The following is a 26,450-nucleotide window of genomic DNA, read 5'->3' as shown; positions in this document are numbered from 1 at the left end:
GAAGGAATGCAACGCAGCGTCCCAAGCGAAGAAGGAGGCACCCGTGAAGGGAGCGAAGGGACCGAGACAGCCAAATCGCGGTAAAAAGCGATAGGAAGGTCACTCGCCGAGAGATTCGTAGGCACGGTCAGATCGAAAATACCAAAGGAGATGTTCCGCGCAGTGCTGCGACCGCACGGCGGCGCCGATCAGCTGAGAAGGAAAGCGGCACCGAAGCTGCGCCAGGTCCTGGTTACGGCTGCAGGCCTCAACCTGAACGGGAAAGACAGATTCATCGCCAACCCGAAGAATCAGTCCCTACTAATTATGGCCCCGGAGCTCGGCAGGGCGAAGCGGTACGAGCAAATTACGACCATAAAAATCGGGCCAGTTGAGATAGACGCAACTGCTCACGCGGCCATGCCGGAGGGCGCCAAGGGCGTCATATACGACGTTCCGCTGGACGTCACGGAGGAGGAAATTCGGCAGGGACTCAGAGATAACCCTGGCTACGTTGGAGCGAGGAGGCTCGAGAAAAAGTCCAAAACCGTGCTCATCATTTTCGAAGACCAAGAAGTCCCGCGAAAGGTGTGGTTCAACGGATTGCTATACCGGTGCAACCTCTATAAAAAGAAATTCGATTTATGCTACGCATGCGGCAACCTAGGACATCGGTCGGACGTCTGCCCGGACCCCACCAGCCCTCGATGCCGAGGGTGCAGAATGCTTAATCCACCGGAGGGGCACGAACAAGATTGCGAGCCGCAATGCCTACTGTGCGGCGGCTGCCAGCCCTTGGAGCACAACCGCTGCAGAAGCATGTACCGGACCCCGCACATTCTCAATGTCCGACAAGCAGAGAAAGAAGCCATCCAGGCTCAAAACAAGCAGCAAGAGCCAACGCAAACCCGGGGCAGATCGAGAGGAAGAGGCGACGCCGCGGGCACAACGGGCCGTGCGAGAGACTCCAGCGCATCCGTCACCATAGATGAGCCCAGATCCAAGAGCAAGAACAGGGGGCCGCCACAACCACCGCCACCCAAGGACGACAAGAACCACTGGCCGAAGCCCGGGGAGACGCCGGCCGGACAAGCAAAGACGAATGAAGAAGTTAACCAAGAACCACTGGCCGAAGCCCGGGGAGACGCCGGCCGGACAAGCAAAGACGAATGAAGAAGTTAACGCAGGCGGTAAGTCGGTCAGCTTCGCTAGCGGGGTCTCCAAATAAAAAAACTCGGAACTTTCGGAATTACAACAGACTCAAGCCGAGCACAGCAAAGAAATCAGAATCATTAAAGAAGACATCAAAGAGATTAAAGAAACCCTCAAATTTCTAGTCGAGGTAATTAAAGAGTTAAAAGAGGCAAAAGCGCCGGCACCGGCACCTCCGATGCTCAGGCCGCCCGTCATACGGGGCCCCGGTGGGGCAAGCGAGAGCAATTGTGGCAGGGACAGTGACGACTCGGATGAAATGAATATCGATCAGGCTAGACCCGCGAAACGTAAATCAGACAAAACTAGTGTAATTGGACAAGCCAGAAAGCACGTGGCATTTAGAAAATTAGTCAAGGATGAAATCATAGGCTTCAAATTGAACCTGAATAAGAAACTCGAGGCGAGATTTAGAGTGCTAGAAACCATGCTTCAAGCCCTTTGCAACGCATCGGGTATACAATATCACAATCGTAATGGATCCCAAAACGTCTAAAATTTGGCAATGGAATTGCCGGTCGTTGTCAATGAAGCGATGGCTGTTGCAACAGTACGTAGCTAGCCAGAACACACAGCCTTTGGCAATTGCTCTGCAGGAAACGCGAGGTGTATGTAAGCTTTCGGGGTACAAAAGCTACGATAGCGGGAAGGGAAGTAAAACCCAGGTCGTGACATACGTCAAAAACAACGTCGCCGTCGTCCAGCACGAAGTAAGCAACAGGGAGACCGAAACGGTCTTTGCGGAAATCCAGACCGGTAAAAAGAACAGAGGCAGCATATTTCTACTCAATGTGTACAGCTCCCCGAAGTACACGAAGGCGAGGTTTGGCCCGATATTTAAGAGAGCGATTAGCCTGGCAGGAAAGAACCCACTAATAATAGCCGGCGATTTTAATGCCAGACATCGAGAATGGGGTTACACGACCAGCAGCCCCGAAGGGTCAAACGCTGTTAGAAGATATCAATGAGTCAAACCTCTACATCGCTAACGACATTAGATGCCCGACGAGGGTGGGCAACAGTGTGTCAGCGAACACAAACCCGGACTTGACTCTCTGCCATAGAACTGGCATAGTCAAGTGGATGAACAAGCATCGGGATCTAGGTAGCGACCACTACGTGCTAGAGGTAGAACTAAGTAGGAAAGTGAGCGTTAAGCGCGCTGTGTATCGGACGGAAACCCAAGTGGATTGGGATAAATTCAGACAGATCAGAGAACGGGATGAAATTGGAGATAGAGTGCATTCAAAATTGGGCCGCCCAATTAATTACCCATGTAAACGAGGCCACCGAAGAAATTAAAGGCGAATCTCTGCCTGAGGTGATGGATAGCAGGTTATTCGGCATGTTCAAAAAGAAAGAAGAGCTAACGAAGAGGCTCAAAAAGCAAAAGTGGAACCGAAATCTCAGGAGAGAGATAGCCAGATACAACGTCGAAATAGAAAAATGCGCCCGGAAACTCGAATCGCAACGTTGGGATAACAAATGCGACGAGATGGAGGGCACCATGAATGGGGCCAAGACCTGGCAACTGCTCAGGTTCCTGATAGACCCCAGTAAGTCCAAAACGGCCGCCAACATAGAACAGGTCAAGGAGAGGTATAACTTTAAGGGTACGGACAAACAGCTCATTGACAAGCTCAAGTCCACGTACGTAGCTCCCCCGCCACAGCGCATTACAGAGATTACAACGAACCGGCGAACAGCGAGCTTGACGCGTCCATAACAGTGGCAGAAATCAGAGCGGAGCTGCACGGCCTAAAAAGACGCTCGGCCCCCGGGCCGGACCTCGTTAATAACAAGATGCTCGCAAATCTGGACGACGAATCGATCAATGCCCTAACCAAATATTTAAATCAGGTGGGGGAGAGTGGTCAAGTACCCCAAGAGTGGAAGAGGGCTAAGATCACCCTAATCCACAAGCAGAGAAAACCACCGGGCTTGGAGAATCTCCGCCCAATATCACTAACATCCTGCGTAGGCAAACTACTTGAGAAAGTCATTCAGAGGAGGCTGACCAAATACACCGAGGACAATGATGCGTGGCCGGCTGAATTGGTCGGATTCAGGCCCGGCCTCTGTACGCAAGATACCATGCTCAGACTACATAACGATGTAGTCAGAGACTTCAGGAAAAAAAAAATACGAAGGCTATTCTAGGCTTAGATCTTAAGAAAGCTTTTGACAACGCCAGCCACGACGCCATTCTCGACGGGCTCGCTGAGCTAAGAGTAGGCGAAAGAACCTACAACTACATTAGATCATTCCTGCGAGACAGTGCGGCGATCATCAGCTTTCAGGGCTTAAATTCGGAGGAGTTCCCGCTGGGTAACAGAGGCACTCCGCAGGGGGCTGTGCTCTCACCTTTCCTTTTTAACATCGTAATGAGGAAGCTCCCCCGTAAGCTTGGCCATCTCGATGACTTAAAACTAAGTATCTACGCGGACGATGTGACCGTCTCGATGTGCGAAGGGAACGACTCGTACATCACATCCAGGCTCCAAGCAACACCACCTCTCCAAGAGGCAGCAGATATAATCAGCAAACACGCAGAGGACGTATGTCTATGCTGTTCGCCAGAAAAATCGGAGCTCCTGGTAATGACCAGCAGTAGTGGGAAGATAACTCCAGATATCAAAATTAAAGTCAACGGAAACGAAGTCCCGAAAGTAAATGAAATTAGAATATTAGGTATGATTATCAACCGCAGGGGTAGTAACAAAAGCCTGATTAAGAAATTAAAAGATCAGGCGGAGCTCGTAGTCAAAGTATTTAAGAAGACGTCCAACAGAAGGAGTGGTCTCACGGAGGCTAGTAGACTCAGAGTCGTACAAGCTTTTGTCACGAGCAGAATGTGCTACGCGACTCCATTCCTAAATATCAACAAGACCGAAGAACGCGAATTAAACACCATAATTAAGAGATGCACGAAGTGCGCTCTAGGACTCCCCATAACTACTTCTAACGACATTCTAGAGAAAATGGGGTTGCATAATGAGTGGAAAGAGCTAGCTGCAGCGGTCAGGCTGTCCCAGAAAGAGCGACTCGCAGGAACGGCGGCGGGTAGGCAAATCCTCGACTGGGTAAACCTACTACCGCCCGGGGAAGGCGAAATTGTCAGAGAAAGCATAGATCAAGAAATCAGAAAGCATCTATACGTCTCGCCCATACCGAAGAACATGCACCCCGTACACGACGAGGGGAGGAGGAAAATCAGAGCTAAGCACCTCGCTAACAAATTGGACCAACTCCCGCCGGGATCGGTCGCCTACACCGATGCAGCGATCGGGAAAGAAGGCGACGTAACCTCGGTCGCCCTATTAGACACCGGGATTGCCATAGGAATCGAAAGAAACCGAGATCTACCGCCGGTAGAGGCAGAGGAGATTTCAATAGCCATTGCCATTGCATGACCAGGCGTGAAACACGTCATCAGCGATAGCAAAGCGGCGGTTAGGAATCGTGCTGCAAAAATTCTGAACGAGTCGTCTCTCGCCGAAAGCGTGACCATAATCTGGACCCCAGCACACGCCGGTCTCGCCGGCAACGAGGCTGCCCACATGGTCGCCCGCTCCTCGCTACCTCGGGGTGCTGCGGACGCCTCCACAACATCTAAAAGCAAAGAATGTATTGGTACGTTTAGGGATGTAACCGACAACCTGAAAAAAGACCGGAGGATATATCCGCCACCGGTTAGATCCCTGAGTAAAAAGGAATCGTACGACTGGAGAAGACTCCAAGCTCAAAATTTCTTTTCGCCCCTGTGGAGGAGTTGGACGGGTGCCAGAGGGCGGAAGAGGGACGGTGCGGAAACCGAAATTTGTAAATTTTGCGGCCACGTGGCAACATTAGATCATATAATATAAAGATGCGTTCGTGCTCCAGGGCGCAACGCGATTAAAACTAGCGATGAATGGGAGACCACGCTAAGAAGCTCCGACAAAAAAACAGCGATTCGCCGTCCGCCTGGCGGCCGAGGCTGAAGACCTCTTCTCCTAGACGAGGCCGGGTGTCCTCTGGCCGCGGTGCGACAGACTCCCTCCCCGGACGCCTGCGTGCGGACCCGTAGGTGGCTGTCGCGCCATATTCGGCGGAAATAAATGTTCTTCCTCCTCCTCACGCATTAAACTGATTGATTTATAGGAAGGGAAAGGTGCGGTAACTGTCTCACTTGTTTTCTGTGGACACCTCAACCGCGCCGTAAGGGAAGGGAGGAAGGTGAGAGTGAAAGTGGAAAGAGGAGCCGTAGTGGAGGGCTACGGAGTAATTTCGACCACCTGGGGATCTTTAACGTGCGCTGACATCGCACAGCACACGGACGCCTCTTCGTTTCGCCTCCATCGAAACGCAGCCGCCGAGGTATCGGGTTCGAACCGGTACTTCGGCACAGTAGTCAAAGTTCCGAGAGCACTGCAGAATATGGAGAGGAGAAATGCGAAAGCCTTATCATTGCTGCTGCGTACGGTACAGCGCACACTCCTTGTCGGACACAGCCGGCGTTCCACTGAACATCAAAGTTCACCAGAGTTCTATAATTGGCTTACAGGAAAGGAAAGGCGTAGTATCTTTGCACGGCCGCTTGATGGAAGCGCACTGGGTGCACTTCATCGTGCATTTTCATTGAGCGGTCATGCGCGAGCGACTGCGGACAATGCTTTAAGAAACGCTACCGCTAATCATAAGGTGTCTAATTTGGATACTGACGCAATATAAAAACAATAATCACTAAATAAAATAGGGTATAGCTCGTAGCTTGCCTCTATACTCGTCGTTACGGTCGCGCTGAAAACGGCGACAGACACCAGCGTACACTGGCCGAGCGCGACACAGGATGTTGCTCCTGCAGGACCGAATGTCAGCAGTGTACTGCCCCGCTCTCGCTTGGTAGAGGAAGAAGGTCCAATATATTTTCTGGATACCAGTCATAGCCTTGTGTCTGATTATTGTACGCCACAGATTCCTTTGTCTCCTTCAGCAGCGAAGCACACCACGCGAAAGACGTCTCAAGCCTTCGATCAGTGAGTCTGGCTTCACCGCACGACAACTGATGCACCGAACTAGGGCTTCTAGGCATAATAGCAGTCTCGCCTTAAAAAAAAACCAGGCCAAGCTGAAAGCCACTGTCAGTCAGACTCGATATTCACCAGGCCAAGTTGTTTCCAGCAGCGTTTTCGCTGCCAGCAGGTGCCCTAGGCTTCGCTCGCGAAAGGGGATCGTGGGGAGCCATTAAAAAGATCGCATCTTACTAGGGCGAAACGTGGAGTTCGATATATCGAATATGCCGCTTAACAGGAGTTATATAAACGCGGACACCACTCCTATACTTTTGCATGGGTTTTCAAGGGGATATTTGATAGCCTAATATATTCAAGTTCAATATATAACTATTTTGATGTATAAAACACATGCCTTGGTAATGCAGGCTACCCTTGGGTTACTTCAGACTGACCTGAAGGGAACTGTATCGCAAAACCTTGGACCTATATATTGCTCCCGAGACACACGTAAAATCAACCAGCCGGCTCTGGAGCATTGAGAACGCTTCGAATTGGATGGGAGGTCGCGGATACATGCCGCGGCCGCCTGTTGGAGGAGAGTGCCCAGGTTGGCCGATGTTTGGCTCCCCACTTCGCCAACGATAATGAGCATATACCTGCAGATAGACATTGTTCGAGGCACACTCTAATAAACCAATCGCCGCAGAGAGGCGACCATCTGTCGGCAGTATGGTGCTCTAGGCCAGGGTGAAATTGTGCCTCCAACAGATAGCGGTTACTTTAGGCAGTAAGGCCGCGCTCAAACTATATAAGCGGGTAGCACCTGGTTTGGTTTGGTAAATCTCTTGAGCCCTATATTGGTACTTTCTAGAAGATTGCTGAAAGGACTGCGTGGGGGCTGTTATTGGAGAAGAATCGAAAACCTTCACATGCATCGTAAATCCACATACGAGCATGCTTGGTTGATTGGTTTGTGGGGTTTAACGTCCCAAAGCAACTCAGGCTATGAGAGACTCCGTAGTGGAGGACTCCGGAAATTTCGACCACCTGGGGTTCTTTAACGTACACTGTCATCGCACAGCACACGGGCACCTTGCTTTTCGCCTCCATCGAAAAGCGGCCGCCGAAGCCGGGATTCGATCCCGCGTCCTTGGGCACAGTAGTCGAGCGCCGTAACCACTGCACCACCCCGGCGGGGCTAAATCTTGCTATAATGCAGCGAGTTCGGGTAAATTTATAATTTTACTCAGTGACTCCTGAGCTCTGCATATAGTTTGCTGCTAGGCTGAAGGAGGGTACGGCGGGTCAGGTAGAAAGCTTTGGTTAAGTCATTGATACTCGTCAGCCTGTTTCGCTCCATTTTTTTATCATGGCTCTTTCCCGCACTGTTTTATGGACTTCGTGCGACGGAGTGCGCGACCTGCCCTTTATCGTTTGCTAGCAATCTAAACATTTTTTGTATATGATCACATATATTGCATTGTCTTGTACCTTTTCTGCTCATCCCACCCCTTATGTAATACCCCGCGAGGGGTCTTTAAGGTAATAAAATGAAATGAAATGAGGAGAGAGGTTTCCCACTTTTACGGACAACCAAACTAATTCGATCTTGTAGTCTGGTGAGCGTTTCAGGTTCTTGATTATTCGGCAGACTTTCATATATTCCTCCTTTGGTGTAACTCTTTGCGGGGGTGCGTGAATTGCTGACAGTCATCCCGCAATCGTGATCAGATATGGCGAGTTTGGTAGCTATTCGCAAGCTGGAATTCCCGGAACAATGCAGTCGCAATAATAGACTCCAACATTGTGGTATTTTCAGAACAACCCGTAAACTGACTGAACCTTTCTAACAAATCATTGCGGAACCGGAAATTTAGGACGATAACTAGGCTACTAATGATTTGCATTGGTGTTGTGGAACTAATTACTTTTTTCGGCCATGGCGATAGTAAGAAAGGCGGCGCACTTAATCAGTTCCACAATACAGCAGGAGACAGCAATTTTCTTTGCATCCTTAATACGTGGCCTCCCAAATTCGCCTATTTGCAAGGCAATGGTCATTCTTCTGCAGAGAGGATACCTCTGTTGTTCCGGTGAGAGAAGCAATCGTTCAAACAAAGCACCAAGCAGTGTTGTAATTTTGTTACCGGACCTAAACTAGTAAAGATGCAAATATGGTTATATATGGGTGTTCATATTCTCTCGGACGAAGACCGCTCTATTTTTCAAGGGCATCGTCTAAAACTTCAGTGGTCTTACAGATAAGGAACAATTGAGTGAATGCGTGCTTCTGAAGCCTCTAAGAGGAACATAAGTCTAAGCCCAAAAGTCATGTTCTATTGCCAGCTGCAGATAAGTTTTCTTTGTATATGAGGAATTATTGCCCACAGTCAGTTCGCATGTTCCCCCATCCTGGTGAGGAATGCGGTGCTACATAAGCGCTCATCAACGTCCGAACACAAAATCGCAATCGAAATATTTTTGCTTGCACCTTCTAACTTAGCGTGAAGTGAGCATAAATTATTCTCTAACAAATTAAATCCCCAAAATGACAAACGTGCGCATAGTTTCCGAGCCGTTCGACCACCTTTACCTAAGGTTTCTAGTTCACAATGTCTGGCAGCGCCCCGCCCCCTAGACATTCAAGTAGCCATAGCTGCCTTCAAAATCACCCGCCAGAAACACGCATGCTGAGAAATATTCTCACTACCAAGAACTACCAGCATTAAATAAACCATTTTGAACCTTTTTCATTTCCCAAAAGGCCAGCAAACGTACTTTATAAAGTCAAGGCACAATTGTTCATTCTTTTGCATTGCAAGCCGATACATTTGACTATATCGACATTATAGTATAACGTAAATATATGAACAGATAGAGTAGCGTGCAAAACATTATCGTAGGCATAAAAGCACAAATCAATTCACCACAGTTTCAAATTTGCAAATCTGTCATCCAGTTCTGGCCTCAAAGAATGCAATATTCATGCAGCTTTACGCCGGTATGGATATGAGCCGAGAGGTTTCCATCGCTGCACCACTTCTTCCGCCCACCAGCGTCTTGTAAGTCTTCTCTACCGGCAGTACCACTGCACAATTAGTCACCGTGCCAACTGGTTTCCTAAAATAGTTCCACGTCTCCATAGGGTCACCACGTAGCAATCCGTCTAACTGAAATAAATATGTTGGTCAAAAGAGTTTTAAGCGCCAAAAAATACTGGAAATGAATGCACACAAAACTATTTAATGGCCAATATTCTTTCACACACAGGCCTTTTGAACAAGCAGCGGCCCGGAAGCAGGCGCTTCCTCAGAGCAGTTTGCACCTCTCTAACGGATTCATGGGTGCACCGGACTCGCACTCGAATACGGTGGCGAATTCGGGCACGTGCTTGAAGATGTCGTCGCACTGCACCAGGGCAACACTGCTGGAATCCTGTTTTCCAGTGCAGCGCGTAAAGCACGCTGCTACGAAGAATAATTGCTCGCTGGACAGGAATTCCAAACCCTTCACACGGCGGTAGTGAGCTTCGCTGCTCGCCCGATAGGCGTCGAATGACGTCATCAGCGAAAGTGGTTCCACGTGGCGACCATAGTTCCTCCGATTAAGCTGCAGTGAATAAAAATGAGTGGTTGAAGGTCAAACGAGAAGGCAAAATTTTGTGAGCTGGAACAAGATTCACTATCCTTACATCATTTTGGCACATATTGTAAAGACGGCACGTTTGGCGGCGCCATGATTTCGGCTCTGTTGTAGCCTGAGCATAACACGTTGGAGTTCGGCACTGGGTCGGACCTACCTGACAAGGAGCGAGCCAGGGTCGGAAATCGCGCTTCTGTACACTGCTGTTCTGGTCTCAAACCTTCCGCAGCGTGTCCGACCCAGGTCGAGTCTATATCTTTTTACCAATCATTCTACCACGGCCGCTCGATAGAAGCTTCCATCGAGCGGCCGTGATTCTACCATCTCACAGCCTATTTTATGAGCTCTGTTCGAAGATATGAAAATGGGTTAAGAAAAATAAATGTGCACTTCACTATTTGTCTCTTAAGAGAAAGCGTTGTCCTCACTGCCAGAATCTACAACCCTCGAAAAGTAAACGAGTGAGGTTAGTTGTTACTCTGGTACCTATCAAGGATAACAAGTTGAGCTAACTGCATGCATCACCGTTTTTTCATGGTCGTCCACATGAGCAAATATGGACCCAACAGCCATCGGCCGCACTTCCTCTGAAGTATAAATAATTTCCACAAAAAGTCAATCAGATGTTAAATTTTTAATCTCTATTGCTTCAATATATCTTTTGCAATATCACATGTTCATTGCTGCAACAAATAGTTAATACTTATGAATAATTAGGCCTACATCAAAACCGAAATACCACTGCGCTGCCTTCTAGTTTAGGGAGCTGGGCTACTAAGCCGGATAAACCGGGTTCAACCCAGTCCTTGGCTGTCTTTTTAGGACGCCGACCCCACAGCTTTATCAACCATTACGCATGCATAGCATGGTTGAACTGCTATTACATGCTATATAAAAAAATTCACAATAATTGGAACACATTTGCGCGCTTATACAGCAGTTACAGCAAAAAAATATGATAGAGTTATGTGTTTTCATGCTATGTTCCCCGCAGCCGGTTCCCTCAATCACTGATATCTATATTCGATGTTACACCTCGTCACATATATATTGTATTCTTTATCCACAGCCACCGCCAGTGAATAATCACGTCTTCCCGACTGTTGCAGCGATGCGTAACTAAGATTTTCATGGCGCAGTATTTGTTTGGCTTCTCACGGATATCAATGATTGCCTTTCTTATGAGCATTATCTCATCTTTCTTTTTTTACTGTCGATCTCCGTCACAGAAAAGCACAATTTCACAGGGATCTAACGTGCTATCAAATTTTCGTCTTACATATAAGCGGAACAAGAGTGCCAGGACTTCAGGACTAGGACCGCAGCCCTGGCCGTGTGGTTAGTGCGCCCATCCCGACTGCGGGAGGTAGTTGGTTCGCAACCCACCGTGGGAAAGCCATCGGTAAAAATGGATGCAAACGTCCCCCGGCCTGGCATCCGGCCTTTTTAGGGCTGTGCGCCTAGGAGAAGCTCATAAAACTGTTACCAATAGAATCATATCGATCTCTTTCGTTTTGTCGCTTCGTTACCGAGGTCTTAAAATTTAGGTTTTGAAAACTGCATGCGGCACACTCGTCCCATGGTTAGTCTTTCAGCAGGTGTAACTTAGGCCCTGAATATTCAAGGCTGTAGTTGCTTCAGAAAAGTCGGAAAATTGCTAGGAGTGACGACAGAGTTTCAGATGTGCGGACCTCATGATCGCTGAACAATTCCTGAATCTAGCACTTATTGGTCATTCATAATTAGTGTGCCGGTATGGACGACCGTGGTCAAACAAAGCATCTGAAATTAGGATCACTGTACTGAAATTCGCCGGTCAATTTGGAATTACTTGGAGTTGTTTTAGCATGCACAGACATTGCGCAGCCAATAACACTTTTGCATTGTGTCTCCCTCCAAATGTGGCTGCAGCCGTCGTAATCGAGCCCTCTGCTTTGGAACCATTGGGTGAACGCTAAACCACTCACCCGTCATGGCGAGCATTAATATCAATAGTCGGTGCAGTCATAACCCGTGGCGATGTGCAATTCAGGAGATTTCAGGGGCAGGTGATAAATAATTAGATAGCGAGCCGTTTGCGTGCAGGTCACGGGCAGGTTTGGTTTAGGCATTTGGGCCTTATGGCGCAGAGGTCGGTCCGAGCCTCTGGTCCACTCGCCCCTTATTTGGATGGCTGGACAATTTGCATCTCTATTGGTATCAGGTGCCATGCGCAAGGAGGGTGCTAGTGACGATACGGACACCCGTGTACCTCTGAGTCGCTTTGGAACGTTAAACACCATAAACCAAGCCAAACCAATCCAGCTGGACAGAGTGTCGATAAAAACCTATGTTGAATCTTCAGGACTTAAGGAACTAAGCACCACTTTATTGGATCGCCGAGTTGCGCACGGCACTCTCAAAATTTCATATCGTCCAATTCCCACTCGACAGGCACCCATGTCGACGAATTAGCTGGCAGTGAAATAATTGCACACAAGATGCGCCCATTGCGATGTTGTTGTGTGTGCCATTCTTGTGGAGAAAGTGCTACTTACAGCTAGCACTGAGCAACAAATCGTAGATGACAAGCTATACAGATGGCGTGTCTCCTGCGGAAATGCTCCTCTAACTTATGTCGCATAAACTACTAGTATTGAGTTGAGAATATATTTTATTTGTTCGTGTTCATTTTCTTCGTAGCCAGTCCTTCCGTATATCATGGATGTCGAATATGCACCTTACGAATCACGCTGTGCCCGCAGCCATCGCCAGGTATATAGCGTGCGCTAATAAAGACTGCAGGCTACAGCTCAGTGCTATACAAGCGAGCTTGGACTTGAAACTAACTTACGTAAGGACTGCAGAGAAATATAATGTACTGACGCCAAAACATGGCCTAGAGTGGTAAGCTTGTACAATGAACTTCAGCTTTAGAACAAAAAAGACACCATCTGCAAAATAAAATATTCTTGCTGATTTCGAGTTACTAATATCTAGCTAGATATTTGCATATTTTCTGCTCTGATCAGGACTCAGCCACGTGCCTTGTTCGGCATGCTGTCTTCCATACAGAAGATGAAGGCATTGAAGGCTCTCTGGGCACGTATCGATGGGAAATTGGCATCGAGAAAGAGGCGGCCCAGGGCCTCTGCAACGAGGGTGCCCACACCGGCGTAGTTGAAGGACTGGGTGGCCTCCCGGTCAAAGTATGGGAAGGTGAACGCGAACGGCAGCAAGACCAGGTCCGGGGATCCCTCTCCGCTGACGAAGAGGTATTTTTCTCTATTTTGAATGGCAGCAGAGAGAGCAATCGACGTCGGGTCCTGAAGCAGGCCTTTGGCGGCCAGACGCCAGTTTGCGACTAGTGAGTCGCTCCTGAACTCCTCGTTGTCGTGGTGCACATGATTCTTCTCCGTTTCTGCATCGAAAAAACAAGACGAGGTGTACTGTAAGGCTGTAGGAATCAGCTTGGGTGTGGCGATCAGTACGCTGTCAAGTGCAGTTTTTTAGAGCTACTTTGAGACTGAAGCTTGAAGACCACGTGCAGAACACAGCTTCACATCGACACCGTGGCTTAGTGGTTATGGCCTTCAGATTCTGAGCTCAACTTGTAAGACTAATTATTGTCATGTAAGGAACCATGTAAGTGCACGTTAAAGAGGCCCAGGTGTCGTGAAATCAATTAGAAGCTCTATATCCACTACGGCGTCTCGAGAGCCCACATGCCCATTTGGGACGTTATATAGCATATACCCTACCAAATAGTGCAGTACTGCTTAGTGATTGCATTCACTACGAGAAGGAAATCCCAAGCCAGCATTCTATAGTGTAGTACTGTATATCATGTTTAATGTTACAAATTCGCACATCGGTTCAAGAAGATGTCGTATGAACTCCAGGAAAGGTCGCGTCTTGGTGCTGCAGTTGTTAGGACGCCGGAATACATGCAGAGCCAGTATCCTCTGATTTGAACTCGTCCGCCGCGATCGAGTTTCGATGAAGGCGGTACGGAGCGTGCTCGCGTACTCTGCAATTCCAGATCGCATTAAAGAAACCCTAGCACATGTGGAGCCCTCTACTGCTGCGTGCTTCACAGACTGATTCGCTTTGTTGCATCATACCCCGTGAACTATCAAAACAAAAAGAGCGAAATTCTTTATTTAATTTCAATGACTGATTCTTAGGAATATAATGGGGGGGGGGGGGGGGGGGGCAGCAGCCTACAGTCACTAGTGAATACATTGACGCACTTGGATACAGTCTATTTAAAGAACATCCACATAGGACATGCAGCTTGGTTCAAGCCGATCTGTACAACGGATCCTATATGATAACACCTGAACGCAGGGGTATTGACGATTACGCATTACAACCTCAGCGTCTACGTCACCGCTTGTTTCGCAGGGAGCAAGGACCTCTCATACAATGTTTTGCCACAGTAAATGCGCAGAACATAATCAGTAGGAAATGTGATCACGCACGTGATCGCTGTGTCATCCCAGTTAGGCCATTGGATTCCCGCGTGCCAGGATCGTAAAAATACTTGAGCGCCGCTTTGGTCGAATTCCAGTCGTGGACAATCGTGACGTCCTTGTCGTAGTGCTCCCAGCCAAGAACGCTGCGACGAAAGGCTTGTCGAATGTCCAGGACAAGCTTTTCTGCCATCGGCCGGAGGGCTTGTGGAAGAAAGTAGCTGCTATAGCTGGAAATGATAATGGGCGATAAAGCGATTGACCAAACCGCTCATTATACAATAAAAAGAAAAAAACGCCCACGCCGTACTTTAATACGTTCGCTTCTTATATTCTGCACGTCCCATGGATGAGGAGAGTTGCAGACGGCATGTGCTTGAAAGCTTTGTGACGACATTGTAGCAGAGCGCCTTTTCTAACTATTTTATATCAATATTTTCCTAACGAGAATAATTCAGGTTTTATTTTTGAGTTTGTTCTCTAACTCTAGGTTCTTATTCTCTCAACAGCCAGTGCAAAAAAGTAAGAAGCTTTCACAGAAGCCCTTTGGGACGCCTAAAGCAGCTGGATGCACGGAAGAATCTACTTAAAGCCCATGAGTGATGGCTTCCTAATCACGTATTTAGGAGTCAGTGGCTACACAAAAATTAAGATTATATACTCAAACGGGCAGCTCGTATTCACCTTTTGACGAGCCAGTTTGTGCTTTTGAAAACACAGATCGGGCTCCTAAACGCTTTCTGCTTTCCGGGCGAGATCTTTATGTAGACAATATCATGTCTCTGGCTCGTCTTTATCACCAGATTCTTTTGTCAGGTTTGGTTGGTAGGATTATGAACGCTTACTGCTTCCGCTTCTTCCAACTATGTTTGCCTTTTCAAGATAACCATGGTAGAACGAGAGAAAGAAGGTGGCCACACAGTATGAAACAAGCACTGAATAATGTTAGAAGGGGGAGCATCTGTCCGCAATCTGAGGCCATGTTAGGAAAAGTGGGCTTGTCTTTGTCACATATGCTAATTAGCTCTTTGCTGCCGCCTTTTTGCGCAGAACAGCTGCAGTTTGTTCATTACGCCGGAAGCCTTATCAATTGTGAAAAAGACCCAATATGTCAGTGCATGTTAAAGATCCCTTATTCCGTAACCCTGCACTAAGCACCTCTTTCACTACCACCTTCTTTTGAACCATTAAGGAGCGATTCAGGTGTATACCGGGAGGTAGGAAAGATAATGAGCGTTTTGTTTGTTGTAAACCAATTTACAACTTTGATAAGTTACTACACTTAGGAGTCCAGCCAATATGGCGCTGCCGGCAGGCGCGTATGCTCAACTCTTTTTAGACCCTTCATACAGGCCATGATGTGGCCGCCCGTGCCACTAGGCCCAAATTTGGGACTTAAAATGAGGGCTGATAGACGGCTAAGTGCTCTGTCATCTGTTTCCAGCACAAAATATCAAAATTGCACATCTACTGCGATGTTTGTCAAGCAGAGCAGCGTTGCATTGCCATATACAGCTTTTATCTGCCGACGCAAATATTTCTATACTCATCGAGTAGAGATTGTTATTATTTATTTATTAGCAAGTTTTGTAGGAACTCACAAGGAGATATGAGCTGTTTTCCTACGTACCCATAAAGTACATCTCTCCCGGTGATAAGAAAGGTCTTGCTGAAGCAGGATATTCCGTGCCTCATTTGTGTCTTAGCCTGGCTGCCGTGGAAGTTCGCAAGCAGTTCCTGGTTGGCGAACAGTGCCGCCACCTGGACCGTGCACCAGGAAACTAACATGTGCATGAGATCATCCGGGCTCTGGGCCCAGATGAACAGAAAGTGGTGAACAAACGTAATGGCGTTTGAGCTGAATACCAGGTTATCATCAGGTTCGATCTGGACGCCACAGTCTATTAGAGCATCCCTCCAGCGTTGTTCTGTCAAGTTTGCGATGGTGCCGTCCGCCAAGTAATCTTCTATCGTTGCCACGGGCTGCTTTATGACGCTTTCAAATAAGTTGTCGAATACGTTCTCGTCTAGGTCAAGCGTCTCTTCAAATGACACAAGGTTCTCATCCGTCGAATTGCTATTTGTGATGTTCCCGAACTGGTCCCTCAAGACTTGGAAGTACCGCTGGCGCCGTGCTTCTGACACACGAAGATGCTCGTCCATTTTCCCTTTCAACAAGAAGAGTTCATCTGCTACGCGCAAAAATAAATGTTTCTCCTTCAACCGTGACGTCAGTTCGAAGCTGAACAGCCCACCCCAGCGTAGCTGAAGTGAAGAGAAAAGTAGGGTATGGAGAACATTCGGGCTGTGCGCTTGGCGAGGCCAAACTATCCCTGATTCTAGAAGTGCTGATACGACTTCTGGCAGCTGGTCACACTTTCCCCTTGCGACGCACAGACAGCTTCGGTAAAAGATTGCCGCGCGCTCGAAGGTGGTTTGTGCACTGTCGGCAACTTTCAGGTTGATACCAAAGCGGTACAGTCGGTCAAGCGCTGCTCGCATCGTGTCCTCGTTTACACTGAGCTCGTTATCCCGGCTCCAGCCGTCGCAGACGTAGTGCGTAAAGCTCTTGCATGGGTTGACAGAGAAGTTCATGGAATCGAGGAGGCGCTTGGAGTAAGCTTCGCAGGCTTGCGTCGAGCAAATTTCATGCTGCCGCTTCTCGTGTTCACCGCCAGTCAGAAGGAGTGTCAGCACGGCAACGAAAGCCAGCAAAATGAACATGATGGTTGCACAGATCAGATCTGGAGAACAGAAGTTGGTGCCGGTGGTCCACTGGAAGAATCAGAGCAAATACACTTGCGGTGTTTTTTCAAACTACTAAAATGTATGCAAAAAAAAAAAAACGTTACCCGATGCTTATCACCGGACAGCGGAATTTTGAATAGTATAGTATAAACTCTACCCAAATTCTTTAAACCCGATTTCCTAGCTCGAACATCGGCGACTGTATAAAACATGGGTGCTGACTAATTGCTTACCGGCAGCTGACAACTGCTGGTGCTGCATTCTCTATCACATACGCTGAAAGACATTCCGAGACAAAAGAAAAAGAAGACCTTAATGGGCTGAAAGAAGAGGAAAACTCAAAATATCAGATCTTAAGAGGGCAACATATTTTAGGGGAAAAAATTACAGGAGTTTAATACTGCTGAAACAAATATTGAGCAAAAGCATAAGCTGCGGGTGACCGAGCGTTCTTCTCTTTTTCTTCTTCCTCAGCCCACATATAAAGCCCCGCTATAACCAACCCATATGAACGTGCCTTAGTGGCCTATAGAGGTAACGTGAAGGCCAGGGTCCTAGCAGGCTAATTCTGACATAACAGTCCCATGTGAAACGAGAGACCCAAGTTGGTAGCTCCTCTCAATCGAGCCGCGGCTCCGACCGCGCCACGCCGACTGCTTGAGCGGGAGCCCATCTCTTGATTTTGTGTCACGTGGGGTGTGACGTCACAGCGTCAGGTGGGTGAGACATGGCTACCGCCGCGCTACGCCGACCGCTCGAGTTTTCGCACCATGGCAGTGCTTTCACCGCGACCCTTGTAACACAGCGGCTTAATTGGGCCTTCGCGATGGGTTCAACTGACATATCACTTCAGTGTGAAGCGCATCAGCGCATCCGTATGCTACGCTCTCACACTCCTGATCCGGAAACGCGGCTGTGAGCGGCTATGTTTACAGATTTCTATCATCATTTACCCAGTAGCGATCCGAGTAGACATCCGCACCCGCAAAGTGGCTATTCATATCCCCAAATACCGTAACCGCAATATCTTTCATTTGTAGCACTGAAAGTTGTCTTCAATCCCCAGAAGTTAACAATCCTAAGGCATATGGACTATAGGGGTCCCTTAGTGGCAGGTTAAAGCATGATTCAGTCCATCTGGAATATTTTAAAGCTCGCTGTCACCGCATGACACAGCATCCACTCCATTGAGACGCACCCACCGCGGAAGAGACATAAGCTCGGGTCCACCGTCCGTGGAAGCATCACACTATGCCACTAAGCCTAAGCTGAAATGGACGCCGCGAAAACAAGCGAGCTATATTAGGTGGCCCTGCCATGTCGCATCTGCCATGTCGTAATACTGCTGTGCCGGCTCCTCAGCTCACCATTCCGAGTATGTGCTCTTTCTGTCACTTTTATTGCGAAAGCAATACTACTATAGGTTTCGAGCCTTCAGCGTAGCACGGCCGGTGGCCACGTCTTACCCACGTAACACTGTGACGTCACACCCCACGTGACACTAGGGTGAGCTCGGCTACCAACTCTAGCGGTCGGCAGGAGCTGCAAAATTGGGTCTCTCGTTTCACATGGGACGGTTATGTCAGAATAAGCCTGCTAGGACCCTGGCATTCACGTTACCCCTATAGGCCACTAAGGCACGTTCATATGGGTTGGTTAAAGCGGGGCTTTATATGTGGGCTGAGGAAGAAGAAAAAGAGAAGAACGCTAGGTCACCCGCAGCTAATGCTTTCGCTCAATATTTGGTTCAGCAGCGTCGAACCTTTGTAATTTTTTGGTATGCACAAATAGGCAACCAGATAATCATGTGTTAGACCTTATTCTGTAAACTGTGGTCAGATTAAAAAAATTATTCAGCCTTGTAAGCCTCTGCCCAGTTCTGTACATGCCTGTTCGATCCTTCTTGTGAATACCGTTTCTAGTATTAAAGCCTTTGCGGTCAACGTAGCATTGACGTATACATTGAACGCTATGCTATTCAACTCGCTTGTCAGCGACAACCTGCCTACCTCTACTTTTTCAGTAGGTAGAGCGTGAGAGTCCTCTAACTTTTATATTTTGCCATTGCAGCTTTCTCTGTGCGTATAATGTGATTTTTATGCCGTCGCAGCTGCAGAGAAAACTTGTGTCATATGCCCTATGATAGCCTTCGTGGAAGTTCAAGTGGGCTAACGTCACGAAACACTGCTGCCTGGGCCACGTTTATGGTTCAGCGCGGTTTTAAAGGACACTCGGAAAATTAAAGTTGACCTACGTCATTAAGCTGCCGCTTCAAATCAAGAAGACTATCATCGGAAACAGATGTTTTAAGCTAGAGAATGCTCAGAATAACTAACATGCTACCCTCGATAGCAAATCTCTACCATTCGATGGCAACCCGTTCTTGTCACCACGACCTTTATTTGAAGATCTGGTACTTATTTGAATGCAAATTTCTCTGTGGATAACAAGTATTTTCTTGTCGCACGAACATTAACATATCGAGAAGGAGCCAGAGAAATTTTATTGTAGGACGATTATAGATGTTACCCTTAGTATCGTTTTAAATTCAGTGACAACCGGCGCTAAATCTAGTAGTCTCCAGTGAGATGCCTGAACGGGTCTTGTACACTTCCATCCGGGAACCCGCTTGCGAGATGTCCAACCGGACCGCAAGATGCTCAAACGGGTAATCGCCTGGGAACCAGCCCAATACCCTGTGAGGCATCAAGGGGAAGCATGGACAGCCTTCTGCGTACTCTCCTTCGGTGTCCCCAAACAGGCCTGAGTAACGCCTGCCCAGCCATTCCTCTTCGAGGTACTAAGCTGAACGAGAGCGGTGGAATATTTTATCGATTCTATTCCATCACAAAACGATTCCAAGCATACGCCCCTTTTTCCAAGATTGGGCGACAAAAATTTGAATATGTGCATAAATACTTTGCATCGCACGTAACCCGACGTCACAACAAAGCAAAAAAGAAGGTAAAATGACGTTTAAGCACTCAGAGATGCCCGTTCATGCGAAATATAAAATGACGACACTCTTCACGGTGGCTCCAGCGAGGCGGCAACGGCCGCTACTACCTAGATGCGATCGGCATGTTTCCTTCCATGTCCATGCCAAACGTACCGGAGTTTTCTCTTGACCTGCTGCGATGTGGTCGATAAAATTTGTGGCTATTTATTGAACCGGCTAACATAATTACCTTTAATAACTTTGGCGAAGAAAATTCCCTGGTCATTTGGCAGTCCAAAAACTTAAATACAGGGTACTGAGTTCCCTTGGGGTCCCAGAAAGCGCTGTTGAATGAAACGAGTCCTTCTTTAATCAGAGTTTTTCAATGGCTATGCCTGCGAAAAGGCAACTGTGCTTTGCATCACTTCAAACTACCATCCCTCACCCTGCTCAGACTGGAATCACTTAAACCACATCTTACTTTCACTAACATGCCCAGCGGAACCACCGCATCTCTCTTCCAATCATCAATGAAATTGGCATCACCCCATTTAAGAACGGCAGAAGCAATGAGACAGTAGAGAGTTATAGCTGAGCGGATTTAAGTTCCGCTCCGCTCAGTTTCGAGCGGAACCTCAGCGGAGCATAGCGCTTTTAGCCCATTGCTCGCCTACTTGACCGTAAGGGGGCTTTAACGGTAAGATATCGGTCACGCCACATATCGGTCAGAGGTGGAATTATAGCAAAAACGTTATGAATCAAGACTGCATTTTTTGTAGTAGAGCTGCTAAATAATGTCATATTTTATAGTCTCACTACATTATTCAATAGCAATGGGGCTGTAATCTTGAGGTTGACAAGAGACCAGAAGCCTTTGCGAGGCCCGCTCGCCGCGCCGCAAGCGCCGCTCCGAGCTGCGCTTGGCTCGCGCGGGAGCGGGGACGAGGAGACGTTCCGCTTGCGCACTCCGCGCTCCCGTCTGAGCGTTTCGCGCATGCGCAGTAGCGCTCCCGATAGCTCGCTGAGCGGATCGAACGAGAAACCCCGCTCAGCTATAACTCTCTAATTACTCTTCCACCCTCGTTTTCGTTTCGATCACACTGCGGCACTGAGCGCGGAGATCCAACGTGAAGCATTAAGGAGAGGGGAGAGGAGGGCGGTTGTATGTTTACAGTTATCAATTAGTGGAAAGACAGACACGCTAAGAATGAATATCCTTGTAAGTATTCTATGGACTTATGTCATCCAAAACGTCGCATGCTCCTCTCCTGACTATGCTGCTTGCTTCACTGAGAAGTCCAAATAAATGTTTTTTGTATTTGGAAAAACCACTTTATTGCGCCTTCTTTATGAAGTGAACAGCTGCCGCTATAAAATTTATGAGCGAAGCGAAATGCGCCGCCTCCGGCTAAAAGGTAAGGGGGAGGTGGCGAGGACGTGCAGGAGAACGAAAACCGCAGAGAAAGCCTCCACATATTATTTGATGCTCTATTCCATGCCATTGGTCATGTAAACATAAAGTAGAATTGTGAGCGGCGTGACAGCCGTCTTCTGCAGTGTAGTGGCATTGTAGGGCAACCATTGCTCGAGGTGCAGCGCTGAACTTCAAAAATTATTTTCTCATCAAAAGAAAAAGGTTCCGATTAACATCATCGAGCGAAATGTCAATGCAACTAGCTATGAACTTAGCTAATATTTGTATTTTTACTAGGAATGACTCTGTGCGAAATTCTTGCACGAAAACTCGACAGAAGACCTCTTTTTCGACACTTTATTTTTTTAATATATTGTGTAGTAGTATAGTTTGAATCCTTTAATGAGATAGCAAAAATTTCAGAACCATATTTCTAACCAATACGGCGACAGAGCATAAAGGCCACAGCGGCGTTTTTTTTTTTTTTTGCTAAATATAATGGCAAGAAAAGCACAAAGACATTTAACTACATTTTTTTTTCTTTTTCAGAATAAAAACCGCAATGCATATTCATTAACTGTAAAAAGCTTTCAAGCGCAAAAGTAACGTATTTGATTTCTTTTTTTTTTTTTTTTTTGTGTGTGAAACCAACTTTTGCGCTCGTCTGAGAGATTCGACGGGTCTGGCACATTACCAGGAAATTATCTTCACCAAAGTTGTTATGGGTAATTACTTTAGCCGGTTTATTAAAGAAACACAAATTTTATCGAGAAGATTGCTGGGGTCGAGCGCAAACTCCGGTACGTTTGGCATGGAATGACCCCCATGCGGACGAACAGTTCAGACTGTGGAAGGAAACTGTGCGGTCGCTTGCGGCAAACTATAGCTGAGCAACTCAGTGGCTTTCACGAAGCCGGTATTCGGTGAAGTGGTAAGTGTGCACGCTGAATTTTCCCGCGAGAAACATTTCGTGAGTGCCTGCGTTCGAGACGTCATAAAAGCAATCGTCCGTGTTGGTGCGCAAAAGTAGATAGGTGGATTGTGATTTGTGGGGTTTAACGTCCCAAGGCGACTCAGGATACTCTTTCCAAGGACGCAGGAGGAAAAACAAAGATCTTTGAACGAAGGTTATCTCCATCACGGCTGCATTCTTGGCGTCATAGAGCTCAAAGAAGGCAGAATGGTTGTGTAGCAAAGGCTACTATGCCATTATCACCATACTGAAACAATCTCTTTTTGTGTCGTCTCTAGACGCTTGCATGATTTTGCTAAACGGTGGACGTTTCTCGGTCATGCCTAACCGCAGGTATGCGACTCTGACATGCGAATTTTTGCCATAGATGTTCGAAGACCAGACTCCGCGCATGACGCCTTCATCTGGCGAAGTTTAATGCACAGACAGACCGCAGCTTCCAAGGTTATCGGCAGACAGCGAAACCTCAAACAACATCGACCGCAATCAATCGCAATCAACTACGCTCACAAAAAAAGCGCAATTATTTAAATCACTGCCGCCATCAGCTGATTCTAGGCCGGCATGTTTGTATCTACAGCGTACTAGAAGCAACTACAGTGTACACTGTAGCTGTCAGAAGAAACCCGATTGGGTCCAGGAGGCGCTGTTGTCGGCTGTATATCAGGTTACAACTGTTTAAAAGCGATATTTCAGTGTATATTTTGAGCCCTTTCTACTTTTTCGTTATTATATAAATGTCAACACCTATTAATATAGAGATGTTTAACCCACTAACTACATGCAAAGTGATTTTTCCTCAAAAATAAACTTGTTTTATGGCCCTATCGTGAGAAAAACAACGCAAACTACCACGTTGGCCCTTTTCGTAACACGTCACGCTTTGGCGTAGTAGGAACGGTAATTTGTCACATCACACGCAATTTTCATGTCACCGCCGGTGGAATAGAATTTCTCCCTGTTATAATATTCCAACCATTGCAGACGTCTTTTGCGCTCTTATAGACCAGGTATGGAAGAGGAGGAGGAGGAAGAAAAAACTTTATTTAAAAAAATGTAAACACTCCCAGGAGGACCTCTTAGTCCAGGAGCCCTCTGGCTGTTCCTTCTAGCTTAGCCCGCTCGACCAGCCGCAACTGATCTGCAGGTTGCGTGGCTAGAAGGGCAACCTCCCAGGAGGAGGGGGTGGGGTGTTTGACGGGAGGAACGCGGATGGGATGTGGGCATTCCCATAAGTAATGATAGAGGGTGGGTGGGGTGGCGTTGCATGTGGTGCAGTATGGTGGGAAGTCCGGGGGGTGAAATATGTGGGCAAATTGAGGAGATGGAAACGGATGTGTTTGGAGTTGTCGCCAGTACGTGCTGTCGATGTGAGAAAGCGTGTGATGGGGTGGCGGGTACGTGGCACGGCAACGACGATAGTAGTGAACAATTGTATTGTAGTCAAGAGGTTCGATGTTGGTGTATAATGGAGGTTTTGGGAGAAATCCACCGGCGCCCGGAAGCTTAGGTATGGGGGACAAGTGCCGAGCAAGCAGCGTTTCTACTGGCGCCGCTCTGATCCTCCCCTTCGCCTATGTCCTCCAGCCATTGAGATTAAGTGCGGTCCGCTCAATCAAAATTCGCCGCTGACCTGCCAGCGAAAAGCTGCTCTGCTCGCACTACATAGGCAACTATCCAGCGACGCCGGTGACCGCTTCAAAACGAATTAACCGATATCGCTGCAAGAAGGAAGACTTACCAGCTGGAGCTCTGCAAGACGCGTAAGTATGGTCTGACGAAGCCTAGCTGCAGGTGGGCTTCTTGGTCCTGACGTCGTTGTACTCAAATTATGGTCATGACCGGTTGGTCTCTCACTTTTGACGCTCGCCGGATCGGAAGCCGCCCTACGAACCGTGTGCACCTTCGTTTCATGCTGGCTGACACGTCCCGGCTCCATCTGACTCATGCCAGTGCTCTGGCCTGACTTCATCTGGCTGCTGCCGATGATACGCCCTTTTTTCTCTTGGCTGCTGTCAATAATACGGCCTGTGTCCTTCTGGCTCGTCCCAAGAATATTGGAAGAGCTTTCAGCACTAACGATACCAGCATTTGACTTCGTCACGTGTTCTGGGACCTCGTCTTGCCTGCTAGTGCTGCCAGGAATTCCGGCTGAAGAAGGTGTCGACCCTTCCGTGGGCTTTAGGGAGTTTGGCCTGTGCAGGGGCTGCAGAGCGCTGCTGTTTCCTTTGTAACTCCGTTGGCTGGGAGACTTCAATGACGTCCTGGATGTTTTGGCAGAGCTAGAAGTCTTCGTGGCTTCCGTTTCGGGTACACGAGACGCTTCGTGATCACGGCTTGTAGAGATAGATTCTGGCTCGCTCTCTGGAGGCTGGTATACCAGCGGCTTATCTAGCCTGCATGCGCTACCTGAAATATCTGCTGAAATTTTAGTTGGCGCCCCTTGTGCAGCCAGCTGTTCTACGCCATCTTGAAGTTTCGGGGAACTCGGCTTCTGTAAGGGCCTAGGAGCGCCACTTTTTTCTCTCTCGCTCTGTTGGCTGGGTGCCTTAGAAGGCTTCCTGGCCGCTTTGGTAGAGCGGTGAGTCTTCGGGATTTCCTCACCCTTATCGTGAGATAACGGCCCCTGACTGGAAGCGATGGCGTCTGGCTGGTCCACCGCAGGTTGGTATTCTGCCGGCTTCCCTTGCCTACCGCTGCTGCCTGGAATATTGGCAGGAGTTGCGGCCAGCTCCTCTGTGGCCGCCCCTTGTACTGCTGGCTGGGTACCGCCGCCATCTTCGAGCCTCGAGAAGCTGGGCTTCTGCGGGATACTCGGAGTGCTGCTCCTTTCATTCTTGCTTAATTCGCTGGGAGTCATAGATGGCCTCCTGGAGGTATTGGTGGAGGGATGAATCTTCGAGCCAGTCTTCGATCTTGCGGGCTTCACAGGAGTCTTGGAGACACCTTTGTCTTCGTGACGGTGCTGAGAGGTGTTCTTCTGCTTCTTCTCTTTCACGAGGATAGGGCTCGAGCGCACGACAATTGAGAAGGTAATGACAATGATGATTACTTCTCATATGCACATGCATTTGGACTAGGTTTTTAGCATAAGAGCGACGTATTAAATGAGGTTACAATAGCCTTACTGAATTTACAATAATCATGGCGGGGTTAAAAGTGCCATAATGGATTGCCGTTCAATTGCATCATCGTTTCACGATTTACATAATCTTATCTCTAAATTCAGTCCTAACTCTATTTTGCTTCAAGAAGCTTGTTTTCACTAAATCGGCCATTTTTGAAACTCCATTTTCTCCATCATATCGGCCGGTAGACCCAGCAGTAGGCATCGTACCTTCTCTGCTTCCGTCATCGATGTGTTGGCCCGGGAGCAGAGCTGCAATATGCTGGATACGTACTGCCTCGGTGTTTCCTCTGGGAGTTTTCGTCTCTCCTGCAGCTGCATGTAAGCCCAATCTTGCACGTGTTCCCCGGCAAAGTCCCGTCGAAGGGTCTCCTGCCATTGCTGCCAATTCTCTAGTTGTCGCGTGCCTGGCTCCTCCCGTAGGACGGCGCTATACCATCGTTGGGCCTTTCCCGCGAACGCGAATATGATATTATCCGCCTTCTGTGCCTCCGACCAACCGAGCGCCTTCGCGTACCGTTCGTACAGGCGGATCCAATCCTCCACGTCCTCGTCTGCTTTCGTCCCGATGCGAGAACAGCGCGGCCGCCGAGACCATGCATTGCATGATGAACAGGATGCGACGCGAAATATTTGGCTAGGCCGGTGAAATATCACGTTCGCACTGATGCTTTGGAACAGTGCTAGTCAGGCAGGTACCTTGCTCCGCCTCTCTAGCATTCTCCGACGAAGTTCGACCACACTTGGCATTTCCTGATTATTGTGAATTTATTTATAAATTGCGCGCATTTCGTACGTACCACTCGGAGCGCGGCCTCTCGTCTCTTCTGTCGTCTTTTCCACCGTGCTCGCTCCGACCCCTCTTTCCTTCTGAGAGTCCTCCTCGCCAGGTCCAAGGCTGTCTTCGCGTCCCAAGCTTCCAACCTTCTCGGTGGTTCGAACACTTCCCAGAAGAGCCGGTGGCAG

At 48.2% G+C, this 26,450-nt stretch overlaps 1 protein-coding gene across 1 annotated transcript; it reads right to left on the bottom strand.

Annotated features, from left to right (window-relative positions):
• Window positions 1-12,437: 12,437 nt before the first annotated feature.
• On the bottom strand, window positions 12,438-25,217 carry LOC146181702 (uncharacterized). The gene is made up of 4 exons (XM_084575834.1): window positions 24,099-25,217; window positions 15,915-17,059; window positions 14,294-14,514; window positions 12,438-13,230 (listed from the first exon to the last, which is right to left on the bottom strand). Exons 1-4 carry the CDS (start codon window positions 25,215-25,217, stop codon window positions 12,845-12,847), a joined length of 2,871 nt encoding a protein of 956 aa, XP_084431960.1. The 3' UTR covers window positions 12,438-12,844.
• Window positions 25,218-26,450: the final 1,233 nt, after the last annotated feature.

The sequence above is a fragment of the Amblyomma maculatum genome, chromosome 8 (assembly GCF_055883805.1).
Source record: "Amblyomma maculatum isolate TAMU_Amacu chromosome 8, ASM5588380v1, whole genome shotgun sequence".
Lineage (NCBI taxonomy): Eukaryota > Metazoa > Arthropoda > Arachnida > Ixodida > Ixodidae > Amblyomma > Amblyomma maculatum.
Note: the sequence above shows the minus strand (reverse complement) of the source record. Positions and strands in the feature narration are given on the sequence as shown.